At 40.6% G+C, this 13,419-nt stretch overlaps 1 protein-coding gene across 1 annotated transcript in view; it reads right to left on the bottom strand.

Moving 5' to 3' along the window:
* Positions 1-13,419, bottom strand: part of MIB1 (mindbomb E3 ubiquitin protein ligase 1) — a 68,712-nt gene that overhangs the window by 18,662 nt on the left and 36,631 nt on the right. Inside the window, exons 13-14 of the mRNA XM_015417143.1 lie at positions 4,237-4,369; positions 2,550-2,636 (exon numbers count right to left, since the gene is read on the bottom strand). Of these exons, the coding sequence (XP_015272629.1) occupies positions 2,550-2,636; positions 4,237-4,369 (220 nt within the window). The remainder of the gene's footprint in view (positions 1-2,549; positions 2,637-4,236; positions 4,370-13,419) is intronic.

The following is a 13,419-nucleotide window of genomic DNA, read 5'->3' as shown; positions in this document are numbered from 1 at the left end:
TGGTTCTGCTGGGCACCCTGTACATACACTGGTTCTGATGTGCTAGGCTTGCAAGAAAAAAACCCCTTCCTTGCATTTGTTGAGCTGGCATTGCTGCAGGAGCATTGGTACTGCGAAAATACCCCCCTTCAGTTTCTACTGTGGTTTGGCATCAGTCCCTGCTTTTTTGCTGGTTTTCCCCTCCATTGGAAATAATGGAGGATGGGGGAACCTTCTTTGGGGGTCCACAGAATTGGACCCCCCTGGTCCAATCTTTTTGAAACTTAGGGGGTCTTTTGAGTAGAGGCACTAGAAGCTACACTGAAAATTTGAGCCTCTACTTCAAAAAACAGACCTCCCCACCCCCCCAGATAAATTCTCCATTATAGCCTATGGGGATTATTGACTATAATCGTCCCCTTAGGCTATAATGGAGCCAAAGGTGTTTAAAGGTGTCACAGTCCCTTTGAATGCATTTGTGAAGTGGAACATCATTTAATGGGAGTGCATTCTCTTTAGATGCCATTCAACAAACATGAAGTTAAGCAAACTCCGGAGCACAACGGAAGACAGGAGGGCCTGGCATGATATGGTCCACAGGGTCACGAAGAGTCGGACTCGACTGTGCGACTGAACAACAACATACTGTGGCTATCCTGTTTTCCTGATAATCCTGAAAATTCCTGGATAATCTGGGATTGGCTATGCTCGATAGCCGAAAATATACCCCACTCTATATCCGGCTGAAAGAACAGTCGATAAATATTAATAAGGTATTTTCTAGCTATGTTTTCAGCTCGGATAAAGCCGAATCACACCCCTACTTTCACCTCATCTGCTATCTAGTCCTTTTAAATGGAGATGCCAGGATTTAACCTGAGACTTTTTGCATGCAAAGCAGATGTTCTATCACTGAGCTACAGCCTTCTCCTGCATGTACAAATGAGGAACATTTTCTATGCCTAGTCTACCTCGTGTGCATGACCAGCAGGTTTGACTAGGTACAGAACATGCTGATTCACATGAAAGGTCATTGCCAAACTAGAGTCTTGGGGTTAAAAGGTCTTCATTGCCATTACAGACTTAGCTCTGGAAAGTTAAGTCACTTTATATTCAAGTTTTTTTAAAATAATTTGTTTTAAAGAGGAACATAACAACAGGTTATGGTTGGAGGGAACATGATATACCAACTTTACTAAAGAAAGTAAAGCAGATCTGGACCTCCCCCCACTCCTATGCAAAAGGCAGGGCACATGTAATAAACAAAATACTGCACCACCTCCCTACCATGACAAATGGTAAGCCACTTAGGACCCAACCAAGAATAAGCAGTCACAGGGAGTTTGCTTCCTTGTCTCCCTGCCAGCCAGCCAGAAACTATATACTATTAGCCACTTGTGGCCCCCATCTGCGGATAGCAAAAACAGAGGCTAAAGTGATTTTTCTTGCGAACTTGGGGCACTCCCTAGGTTTACAGAAACGTCTGGAAATTTAAAAAATACACATGGGGGTTAAATTGGCCCTCAAATTTTAAATGTCTGTGCATGTGCAGACAATGCTATTACGAGCTGAAAAGGAGCTGCTCCAGCTTGGTGGTGGATGACAGTAACCACACCATACCGAGCCCAGCAACAGAGGAGGCTGGCAACTGCACCAGATCTGGCCGTGGCGACAGAAGAGGTCAGCAGCCATACCAGACCCAGCCATCTAAGTACAAGACTATCAGTCTAGTCCCAACTGGGATGTAAATACTGTGTCAAGCTCACTTTTCTTCTCTACCTATTTCCTCCACTCATCATGTTTGTTTCTTCTTTTCATTTTTAACCTTGAAGGGAAAGTCTGTGCCCCTTGATTGATGTGAAGCACTTTGAGAGACAATATAATAAACATAAATAAGATAATGTTAACACACAGAGAGATGTGTTGCTATCTATTCTGACAATCAGCAACTTCATAAACTACACAGTTCCATAGTCGTTCAGTGTGATATAGGCCTACTCTGCCATGTTTGATCTTTTATTTGCATGAGATAAATCTGGAATTGGGCTGAGAAGTTTTCAGTCGTCTCTTGTTCATGTCACATGAAGCTGTCAAAACTACAGGCATAGACAAAGCATTCAGAAACCAGCTACATCAAAATACACAAAAGATTATTCTCTTTTTGATCTCTACATTTTGATCTCTATATTTTCAGCAGATAATCAGAGGAGCACATCATGTGAAAGGTTCCAGATTCAGAGCTACAAAGAAAGTGAAGCTGCAAATAATGCAACTGGCAAGCTGCCATCAGTGCAAATCATGAAATCGTTAATGCAAGGATGACAAGAAACTTAGGAAAAGAAGATGCCCAATGCAATCCATCCCAAAAGCTACGATAAGGGAGAACCAATTAGAATTTGAGAGGTGACAACGTTAACCAAGGAAGAGATGCTCTATTAAGAAAAAAAGAATGACATGAATAGTTTGTGTGTCAGAGAAAATACTGAAGGGACAATAGAAGAGGTAGTGGTTATAGTAGGAATCAATCCTCATACAAAGTTTACAGCTCTGGTATATTATAGTGATTTTACCCGAACTATTTGGGTGTGCTGTCGTTCAACGGCAAGATGCAGTGCAGTTTGCTGGTTTACATTCTGGATATCCAAGTTAGCATTGCCCTGAAAGAAATGCCCCAGTTAATAATCATTAATATAATAAACTGAACTACGTAATCCTTCATAAAAAACTGAACTACATAATACCCATGGATGAAATATGGGTTGGCAGACAGAGGGAAAGGAAAGAGGCAAAATTTCCTAGGTGTTCAGGAGCCTAAATCCCTGGAAAATCAATGCCTTATTTGTACAACTTTACACCTTAATATATGCATTAAGTTAATACATTTTCAAGTCATTTCAAATCATTACCAGAGGATAAAATCAGCATTTACCAAACACAACTTCATTTAGTGAAGTAGGTGTACTGCCTCACTTTTCAGCCTAGAAAAAAGATAGCTAAGGTAGCTGGAAGCATGACAGAGGTCTGTAAAATTATGTATGGGGTAGAAAAAAGCAAGAGAGCTTCTTCTCCCTCTCCCATAATACTCGAACTTGGGGACACCCAATGAAGAGGATGGGCAAAATATTCAGGACAGAAAACAGGAAATACTTCTTTATTCAACAAGTAATTAAATTGTAGAATTCACTGCCAGTGGTTGTAGTTATGGCCACAAGTGCAAATAACTTTAAGAGGAGGTTAGACAAATTCATGGAGGAGAGGTTCATCAATGGTCATTAGCCACGGTTAATTAAGGGAACCTCCATATACAGAGGCCGCAAACCTCTAAATACCGGCATGGAGAGGCAGTATCAGGGGAACACCTTGGCTCCTACACTCTGTTTGTCGACCCTCTGGGGCAACTGGTTGGCTGCAGTGTGAAGCAATAAGGTGTGTTGGATGGACCACAGGTTTGACCCAGCAGGACTCTTTATGAAGTAGCATGGTGTCCTTTACATAAAATCAGGTATGTAAATTACACACAAGTCTTTCTTCTATCCCATCAAATTGAAATTCATCACTCAAAATATCAATATATGGGATCACTAGCTCCTAAGGCTTACTAGCTCAGACACGCTTTTAACCTACTTACATGCTTGTGAGAAGTGCAATTAGTTTTGAATAAGTAGCTTTCCAGATGGACTGCCTCACAATGTTTCATTGCAGAATGTTCTTCTGTCATTCAAATGAGCTTCACAGCACAGTTTTCCATGGTAACAAGTTCACTAAAATGAGAACCTCTCCAGTCCTACATCTTTGGTCCCATCAAAGATATATTGAGGCTGTCTCTTGTTCAGAAAAGACAGAGAGGGATCCACAGGAAGACCAAGTATTAAGGTTATTATTAGACTGGTCTGTGTTCATGCTGAAGAACCTTCATTACTCTCCACCCCCCTATAATCCCAGCTATATTTCACTCCAACAAAAAAAAAGTTGTAGTAATCCATACTACCTCTGCTTGGTTTACCTACTTTACCAAAAAAATCAGGTTAACAGTTAATGACACTAATATAATGCACAAAATGTGGCTTCTGTCATACCAAAATTGTTGATATTCACAATAAAGTGGTCCTTCACAGCAGTATTATGTGCATATACAGTCTTACCAGCCAATCTAATGTCATACAGGTATGACACGTGAGACTGGCAGACATTGCAGTAATTAAGTGTTTCCAGTGTTGTTGTTGTTGTTTTTTGGGGGGGATCAGTAGGAATTTTTACCTGATGAACCAAGAGTTCTGCCACTTCCACATGATTATTAAGTGCTGCAAGATGCAAGGCAGTGTAGCCGTCATCTTTTTTCTCATCCACAATCCATGGTCTTGGAAGCTTGGAAAGTAATACTCGCATTGCACTGAAACATACAAAACATGCACTATATAAAGTAACACATACTGATATAACAGTAGCTCAAACAATACAGCTTATAATGGACGCCAAATTCAAGCTGGCAGTGCTGGAATTTTTCTTCCTACAGAAAAATCTGAATGCTCCCCAATTCTTTAATCAAATATTTTCAGCATAACTTTCAAACTCAGTGAGAACAGAGGATCATATTATTATAGCTGTTATTCTAGACATACACAATGATCAGTTTTCCACACATCTAAGTATGGAGCTGAATTTACAGGTGTAAATAAAACTAGTAATTTTCAGAACCAGTAATAAAGCATTTTTCAGCTATCCCATTCAGATACTATAAACAGTCAAAGCATTGTAGAGACTACAGTCAGACATTTACCATCATTTTCTAATACCATAGTGGGCACAGATATCTCAAGAAGAGTCTACCTCTAACTACTGTATCTCGATTGTTGTCCTCAGTCTTAATTTCTGGTTTTCTTTCCTTCTTCCTACAAGATTATTTTATGTTCAGCAATAATGTTCATGCTGCTTATGCACCATCTGGTGTGTTTCAATCTGTCAGACTGACAGTACATACTTTTTACCTCTTAACATACATGAGAGGAATTCAATACAGGATTCCCTGGAAGAAACAGGATGTTTTGTGTCTGGTGGTCAGCAAGAGACTGCACGGCACTACCAGACATTTCAAAAGTATAAGGAAAGTGACATGCTGGAACAGGACAACTTCAAGCCATCTCCTCTTTCATTCCTCCATCTAACCAGCTATTTGGTCAGAATGTGCTATTAACAAATGCCAGGTCAGCAAGACATCAATTATCCAGGATTCAGCCTTGAACAAACATGCTGACTTGGCTTCCAACTCTTTACTTCTTCTTAACTGGTTGCCATTTAGTTTCTGGGCACAATGCTGGCCTTACCTGTAAAGCCCTAAATTTACTTAGGAACACAGGATCACCTTTCTCCTACATAGACCCACCCAGCACTGAGATCATCATTAAAGGTCCTTCTTCTGTATCCCTTCCCCAACCCGAAATACAGTGGAGAGAGAGGATCTTCCTTATAGCAGTGGTACGACTATGGAATGCCCACCCATGGTAAATTTTCTTGGTATCAGTCTTACTAATGTTCTCAATGTAGCTAAAAATACTAATCATTGATAAGGTCTTCAATATCATTGATAAGGTCTTCAATAAAAATACTAATCATTGATAAGGTCTTCAATATCACGCCTCTTGCAGATGCCCATCCTAAGAATCACTGGTTTCTGGAAAAAATGTTTGGATGCTGGACTTGTGGATTTAACGGTTTGGTTACTGTTTCTGTTGTACTTTGGACAGATGGTTTTAGATAGTTATAATATTTACATTGTGTTTTGTTTTTAAAATTATGGTAATCTCACCCTGAGAATGGAACAGGTGAACTTTATAATGAACGAGTGGAGTTTGTTTTCTGATTCAGAAAAATGTGTGTGAGATTAAACCTATGGGTTTCTACACAAGTTATATCATTTTCCCCCTAAGTTTTCCTCTGTCACCTCCAAACTACTACTTCCTCCCAGACATACACAGAACTTAATACTTTGACCAGAATGCTGCTACAACTGGTGTGTTCAGAAAACACTGGGGGAGGAAGAGGGGGGAGAAGAAGGAATAATGAGGCCAAAGAGGAGAGTTCTCAGAAATATGAAATTAAAATGGAAAGGTATAAATGAGCAGAAGACAAGGAGGAAGCAAGTAAAACAATAGAAGCAGAAGGCTTAATTGCATGCATGAATTGGCAAAAAGAAAGTTCAGATGTATAGCCAAGACTCCATCAAACTTTCCAGCTGCAAACAGAGCTGTTCATTCATTTCATATTCAGTACATGGAAGTATGTGAGGAACTGCTAACATCAGAATGAAGAAACAACAGGTAATCAAAGTAATACTGAAAATCTGGCAATCACTTATGTTAGGGAGGATTTCCAGGCACATTTTAAAAAAGTTTTCTGAGCCTACTGAAATAAATCAGAAACTACTTTTATACTAAGACTTCAGACAACTTCTGGAGAAGGAAACACAAAGAATGCTGTCCTTACCAGCCACACTAGACACACTGAGGCACATTCAAAATATTCTGTCATTCAACTGTGATGATAATATAACATGCCCATGGCTATGTCATTCTTCCCAATGTGCAGCTTTTGAACAATTTTATGGGGTAACACAAACACAGATCCAGTGGTTTGATTTCAAATAATAAATTAAGACTGCTGGAGCAGAATTTCAAAAGTGTCTCAACTTTCTCAGTGTTTATGAAAAGCAACTGCTACATTCTGAAGCTGAAGCCTAATTTTCTACTATTACATATTCTAGGCCACAAGACCCATAGTTAACCTTCATCTAGGCTGCAACCATCTCTGTTCAATTCCATGCAACTAATTCTTACTTTATATTTTGAGCGGGGACACACTAGCCAAAAGCCTCCTTGAAGTACAGGATATACTGGAGAATAAGGGGCACATCTGGACAGCAGCAGGAAGGATGCCTACAGGTTTGGTTATGGAGCTGCCTGCTTCCCATACGGCTTTTTCCAGAGGCTAAATCAGTAAGGAAATGGATACTTCATATATACAACAGTTGCACTGAAGTACCATCCGTATACCCCCAGCACCAGCTAAGAAATACTTGTTTACCCACGGTGATTATTTTACTGTTGATGATTTTTAAAGATTATACAATAACATGCACAAATGACAAAACAAAGATACACAGAAAACAACCATGCAATGTTTTTAAACTGTCTGTAAACTGTCTAAGAGCGAGAACAAGACAGAAGTTATTAAAAGTAAATGAAATACTAGATATGATTTGAGCACACTTGCTGTAAGAGATGGCCTGCAATCTGCATCCAGTGGAATTATCTAGAAATGATCCATTAAAATAAGATAATGTTGACTGTTTGAATAGCTGAACTTTAGATTGTGAAGTAAGCTTAGTAATCCAGGTAATGTCAAATAAAGCAAACGGCCACACACACATACACATACACAGAGAGAAATATTTAAGACACTCAAGCATTTTCCTTTGTGTATCCGGGGAGGCAGGGAAATTTTATACTATTCTTCCTCACTTTCCAACATACATCGGGGTTAAGAACAAACTTCATATAGACCAGGGCTCAACAAATCCTAGGTGCCAAGGTCACCATGGTGTCTATTTACCATGTCATCAATTATTTCACTATAGCTATTGATCTTTTAATGTCTACTTCTATAGTTGAAATCTGTAATACATTTGGTAATATATCTGATCTTACTTGTACGTAACAACTCATATTTGACAAACCTGATGAATTTATATTTTCTCACACACCCTTTCCCCTTTTGTATCCCACCTTTTTACTGAGAAAATAATTTTTAACAAAGTAAAAAAAATTTCATTACAGCATCTCTTGGCAGCTTTCTGTTGAAGCACAAAGCTTATTTAACATTTCACATCAGAATGCTTTGACAACATAAAAATAAATGTCCATGAAATTATGGTAATTGTTTGTTTATATGTAAACTTAACTTTACACCATTCAATGGAGGTGGCTGAATTCATTTCACAACTAGTTGCCTTCTATACTGGCTCCAATATTCAATTAAACTGAGATTTTTAAAACAATAACGGAATTATAAGAAACTGGGAAGAAGCGGAGTTAGAATTTGAAGTTATCTTAATGAAGTGATGATGTTACCTTTAATATATCTAATCATGAATAACAGCCCCAGAAAGGAAAAAAAATCAGTTCCTTAGGGTCATATACCTACAGCTAGAATTTTTCTACAAAGCCAAAACTCTAAAATTTGCTGAAAAACCAGAAGCTTCTTTTTAAAAACTTCTGGGCAGAGAAGTGAGGTCTGACCTGCACAGACCTCACAGCTCCAACAACAACAACAACAAAAATGCTCATTGACATCTTGTGAGATTATACTTGGCATTTACAAAGGAGATAAAACACCCTAAGGGGAGAAAGCAGCTGGAGGATAAGGCCAGGGCAGCAGCTGGAGGACTGGGGGAGGATGAGGAAATGGGGGACGGGGACAAAGAAGTAGCAGGCACCACTTGGAAAAACTGACCCCCAATCAGCTGAGTGTCAGAGAAGAGTGGAAGCATAAAGTGCATCCTTCTGCAGCTAACGCTGCCTGCCTGCTGATTAGGGGACAGAGGGGCATGAAAGCCAGTCACAGCCACACACCTGTCAGCACGCGGGTTGAAGTGGCAAGATGCTTCAAGCAGGAAGCATGGAACTTTCTGCTCTAACCTCCCCCCTCCTCTGATGCCCAACTGATTGCGGGTCTGGCTAGCAGGCAGCCTGAGGAAGACAACGGCAACTAAGGAGAGGGGAGGGGAAGGGAGAAAATTGGCAAACAAGGACAGATGTGACTTTCTTCCCTCGCAGACTTTACATTCCCAACCTTTATTTATATACCACAAAAGTTGTCATAGATTTAATGAAATTACAAGGGATTAGGTTTTATTTATTTGATTTGTATCCCGCCCTTCCTGCAGGTTCAATCAAATACAATATACAAACAATTAAAACCCATTAAAATACATAATATAAAATACAATAGTATTCCTATGTTTCTAAACAAAGCCTCAACAGATGAGGTCTATTTCAGCTTGGGGTTCCCAGACGGTAACACAGATCTGACCTGGTGAAGGGGAGGCCCAACAGAGGGGGGGGGGGACACCCACTGCCTCAACTAAAAGCCTGGTGAAAGAGCTCCATCTTGCAGGCCCTGATCCCACAGAGCCCTGATCTCATATGGGAGCTCATTTCATCTAGTTGAGGCAAGCTAGACATTCCTGGGGCCAGAGACCACCAAGAGATGCTGTTTAACAGATCGTAAAGCCATTTGGGGCTCATAGGGGGCGAGGCGGTCTCACAGAAATGCAGGCCCCTGGCCATATAGGGCTTTGAAGGTAAGAACCAGCACCTTGAAATGGACCTGGTAAAAAATAGGCAGCCAGTGCAGTTCACGCAGCACAGGGGGGATACACGTCAACACAGACAATGAAGTCAACATCTGTGCTGCTGCGTTTTGCACCAGCTGCAGTTTACGGAGCAGAGCCAAAGGCAACCCCATGTAGAGAAAATTACAATAATCCAATCTGGAAGTGACCATTGCATGGTCACTGTAGCCAGATCCCAGGGGGTGAGATATAGGGCGAACTGCATTATCTGTGTCAGATGAAAAAAGGCAGACCTGACAGTGGCGGCAACCTGGGCCTCCATAATTAGTGAGGCATCAAGGAATATCACTAGGCTCTTCACCTTTGACGCCGGCACCAATGAGGCCCTGTCAAAGGTTGGAAGCCTGATTCCCAATCCCAGTCCCCTGTAATAGGTGCAGGATCTCCGTATTCAATGGATTCCATTTCAGTCTGCTCTGCTGTAACCATCCAGCTATGGCTTGTAATGCCCTGTCCAGATTTTCTGGGGCAGAGCCCAGGTAGCCATCAATCAGTAGACAGAGCTGGGTATCATTGGCATTTTGATGACAACCCAGCCCATACCTCCGGATAATCTGGGTGAGGGGGTGCATGTAGATATTAAATAACATTGGGAAATCACTCCCTGAGGCACACCACATTCTAGTGGGTCTTACTGAGCTAATCCCCCCCCCAAAAGCACCAACCTCTGTCCCCAACCTTGGAGAAAGGTCAGTCAATGCAAGGCGAGCCTCTTATTCCCACATTGGCAAGGTGGTGGGTCAACAGAGGCATAGTTGACTGTATCAAACACTGCTGACAAGTCAAGAAGTATCAGCAGCGCCGAATCGCCTCAATCCAGGTGTCTCCAGAGATCATCCACCGGGGCGACCAATATCATCTCCGTCCCATGGGCAGGGTGCAAACCAGAGTGGAAGGGATCCAGGATATTAGCATCCTCCAGGAAAACCTGGAGCTGTGTTGCCACTGCCTTCTCAACTACCTTACCTTATTGTAAGAATATTTAGCAAATATAATATACAAAACCACAAAAGCTAAAAAATGTCTGGCTCCTAAGTATTTGGACTGGCTCTACAGGCAAAAATTTTTTCAAAGCCTGACACACATTTTCAGACAACATTTTACATGCATTATTTTAACAATACAAACAGTATGCTGTTGCGCTGGAGTCCCACAAGCCTAGAGATACTGTCCATGCAGAAGAGCAGACGTGGACTCACTAACCCATTTCTTATTATTTATTTATTTATATTTATTTATTTATTATTCACATTTATACCCCGCCCACCCCCGTAGGGCTCAGGGCGGCTTACAGGGCAAGATAAACTTGCAGCAGTAAAACCACAATACAAAATAACAATATATCTGCATTATAAAACATTTTATACAGTTTAAAAACCTATCCTATCTCACATAAAGTGCTCGGTGGTTACTAAAACTCAAAAAACCCAAGATGGCGGGACAGTTCCAACAATTCTTGGCAGACAGTCTATAGCGTAACGATGTTCCAAAGATCTTCTCAGGGCTCTTCTCAGGGCCTCTTCAAATCCCCCCCAAGATGGTAACATAATAGGGGGGGGCAGCGGCCCCTACTCGAAAGCCTGGTGGAAGAGCTCCATCTTGCAGGCCCTGCGGAACTGCATCAAATCCCGCAGGGCCCGGATCTCCCCCGGGAGCTCATTCCACCAGGTAGGGGCCGCTACCGAAAAGGCCCTGGCCCTTGTGGCGGCCAATCTTGCATCCCTGGGGCCTGGGATGGTTAACAGGTTTTGGGCCCCAGACCGTAGTGCTCTTGGGGGAACATACGGGGAAAGGCGGTCCCTCAGGTAGGTTGGACCCAGACCATATAGGGCTTTATAGGTAAGAACCTTTAGTTGTGGCTTATATTTCACTCAATGGGCTTACTTTATAGCACCTCTTCTTGCCAAGTTTCCCTTCTGCTGCCATGATTTTCACCTTTTATTTATTAGGGGAGTTACTCTCTCTGTAGTTACAATTTACTTTTTCTGCTCTTATCATCTAAATCCGGGATTGAAGCCCCCCCTCATTTTATTTATTTCTTTTAAATATTTAATAATTTGGGACTTTCTAAAAATTTGCCCATGTGCTTTGGCACATAGGTGCTCAAATTTCTGAAAAAGAATATTCATATTTAAAACACTGTATAAAGTAGCACAGAAGATTAAAGATATAAAGAAGCAGGAAAGAGGAAATCTCAGAGCATCACATACGTCTTCAAATGAGACGACAAATTGTATTCTATGGTTTTCAAGGCAGCATCTGAAAGCATTTTAAAGGCTGAAGATTTCCTTTCATGATGAAATCCAACCTTCTGACCATTTGTTGGCCAACAAACTTTCAACAGGATTTATATTTGAGAGCTATCCATATTGACTGATTCACAGAGTTCTAAAACAGAGGAAAAAATCTCTAAGCAGTCACAGGACTCTGACCCAGTGCAGACAATATTCTTGATTCCAGTACCCTTGGTTTGGGGTACTGGAACATGCTAAGTCTCACCTGCTCCCATGTGTCACTTCTGCTCTCGCATTTCAATGCTCTCCATCATTTATAGAAATCAATCTTTCTGTAATTTCCAAATTGGACAACCTATGCTATAAGTGGGCTTGCATACCATAGTATATTTACCTCATTTATACCCCATTACAACTGGATTATGCTTTATTGTTTGCAAAATGTAATCCTCTAGAACGCATTTTATACAGATAAGCACTGGAAACAAACTATAGCTAGCCATTTCCAAAATAACTGATACACTCCTTGAAAAGTAATATTCTTAATACGTTCAAAAGTATTTAAAAAAATCCTACAGTATTTTCCAAAATAAACAGACATCTAAATGAGTGGGTTTTTAAAAAAATAACTAAGAACATGTGCTTAAACAGATTTATTAAATGGAAAGTTATTTTTCTTTACTTTAATCTACACCTATTAGTCCAAAAACTTTATTTCATCACACGTTTTATCTTCTGTGCCACTTCATACAGTGCCTTACAGAGAAATCTTTCAACTGCCCCTCATTTTGCTTAGTGCTTCCAGCACAGGAGCAGAAGCTCCAGGCTTATGAATCCAATTTTTAAAAACCTAGATGACACAACTGGAAATGCAAGATCTCATTTTATATAGCTGAGCTAAAAACATTTCGGCACAAATGGCTGAGCAGTATTGGGACTGCAGGATGAACAATCAACAGTCAGAGAAAAAGATAATGCCACCCTCTGCTTCTAGATCAGCAGCCGAGAGGCTATTTTTTCCAATGGTTGACCAAATATGGTCAGGGAAGAGAGAGGCAGAAGACAGCCTGTTTGCCTGGAGTGCGTGTTTCAAATGCTTAGCTGCCTATAAAGCTGAAACAGTTTTGCTCATGTCCTCTAAGTGGCAAATGCATCCAGCCTAAATAGCATGCAAGTGGAAGCTCTGACCTCAACAATTGTATTTGACCTCTGAAGACAGGAAAAAAGCTACAACGGATCTGCCTAGAAACTAAAACTAAGGAAGAAGAAATGAAGTGTCACATCTAAGGAGGAAGAAAGAAGCATTTATTTTCTTGGAAGGGGTGGTGGTACATGCTGAATTTTTAAGATCTAACGGACGTTTTCTTTAGTAGTTTTTAATTGACAAACAAGATGAGTTTATTCTTCTTTGCGCTTTCTTCTAACACTTATTCCAAATATTTTATTGCCAGCTTTGCAAGGAACAAGAAACTCATCTGTATGCACCCATACTTAAGTATTAAGAAAAAGTAGCAGATATCTTTCAAAATTACTGCCCATGTTTGGTTATAACTATTTTAGAAACTGAAATATGTATTCACCGGCACCTTCCCACTGCTCCCCCCTCCCATATAATGAAGAGCTGAATCAGCGAATAGAGTGAACGAACACTCAAGATGAGATGGCTGCTGCTGATGTCTCTCTCTAGGTCATTACCTCTCTTCCAACTGAAAATGCTGCATGATAAGCTTACAGGTAATAGAGCATTAGAAAACCTGCATTATTTCACATGTCCCTGTCTGCATGTATAATTTATTTGCT

This window comes from Gekko japonicus, unplaced genomic scaffold (assembly GCF_001447785.1).
Source record: "Gekko japonicus isolate JY-2015 unplaced genomic scaffold, Gekko_japonicus_V1.1 scaffold1055, whole genome shotgun sequence".
Classification (NCBI taxonomy): Eukaryota; Metazoa; Chordata; class Lepidosauria; order Squamata; family Gekkonidae; genus Gekko; species Gekko japonicus.
The sequence above is the reverse complement of the archived record's forward strand: the minus strand, read 5'-3'. Positions and strand labels throughout refer to the sequence as shown.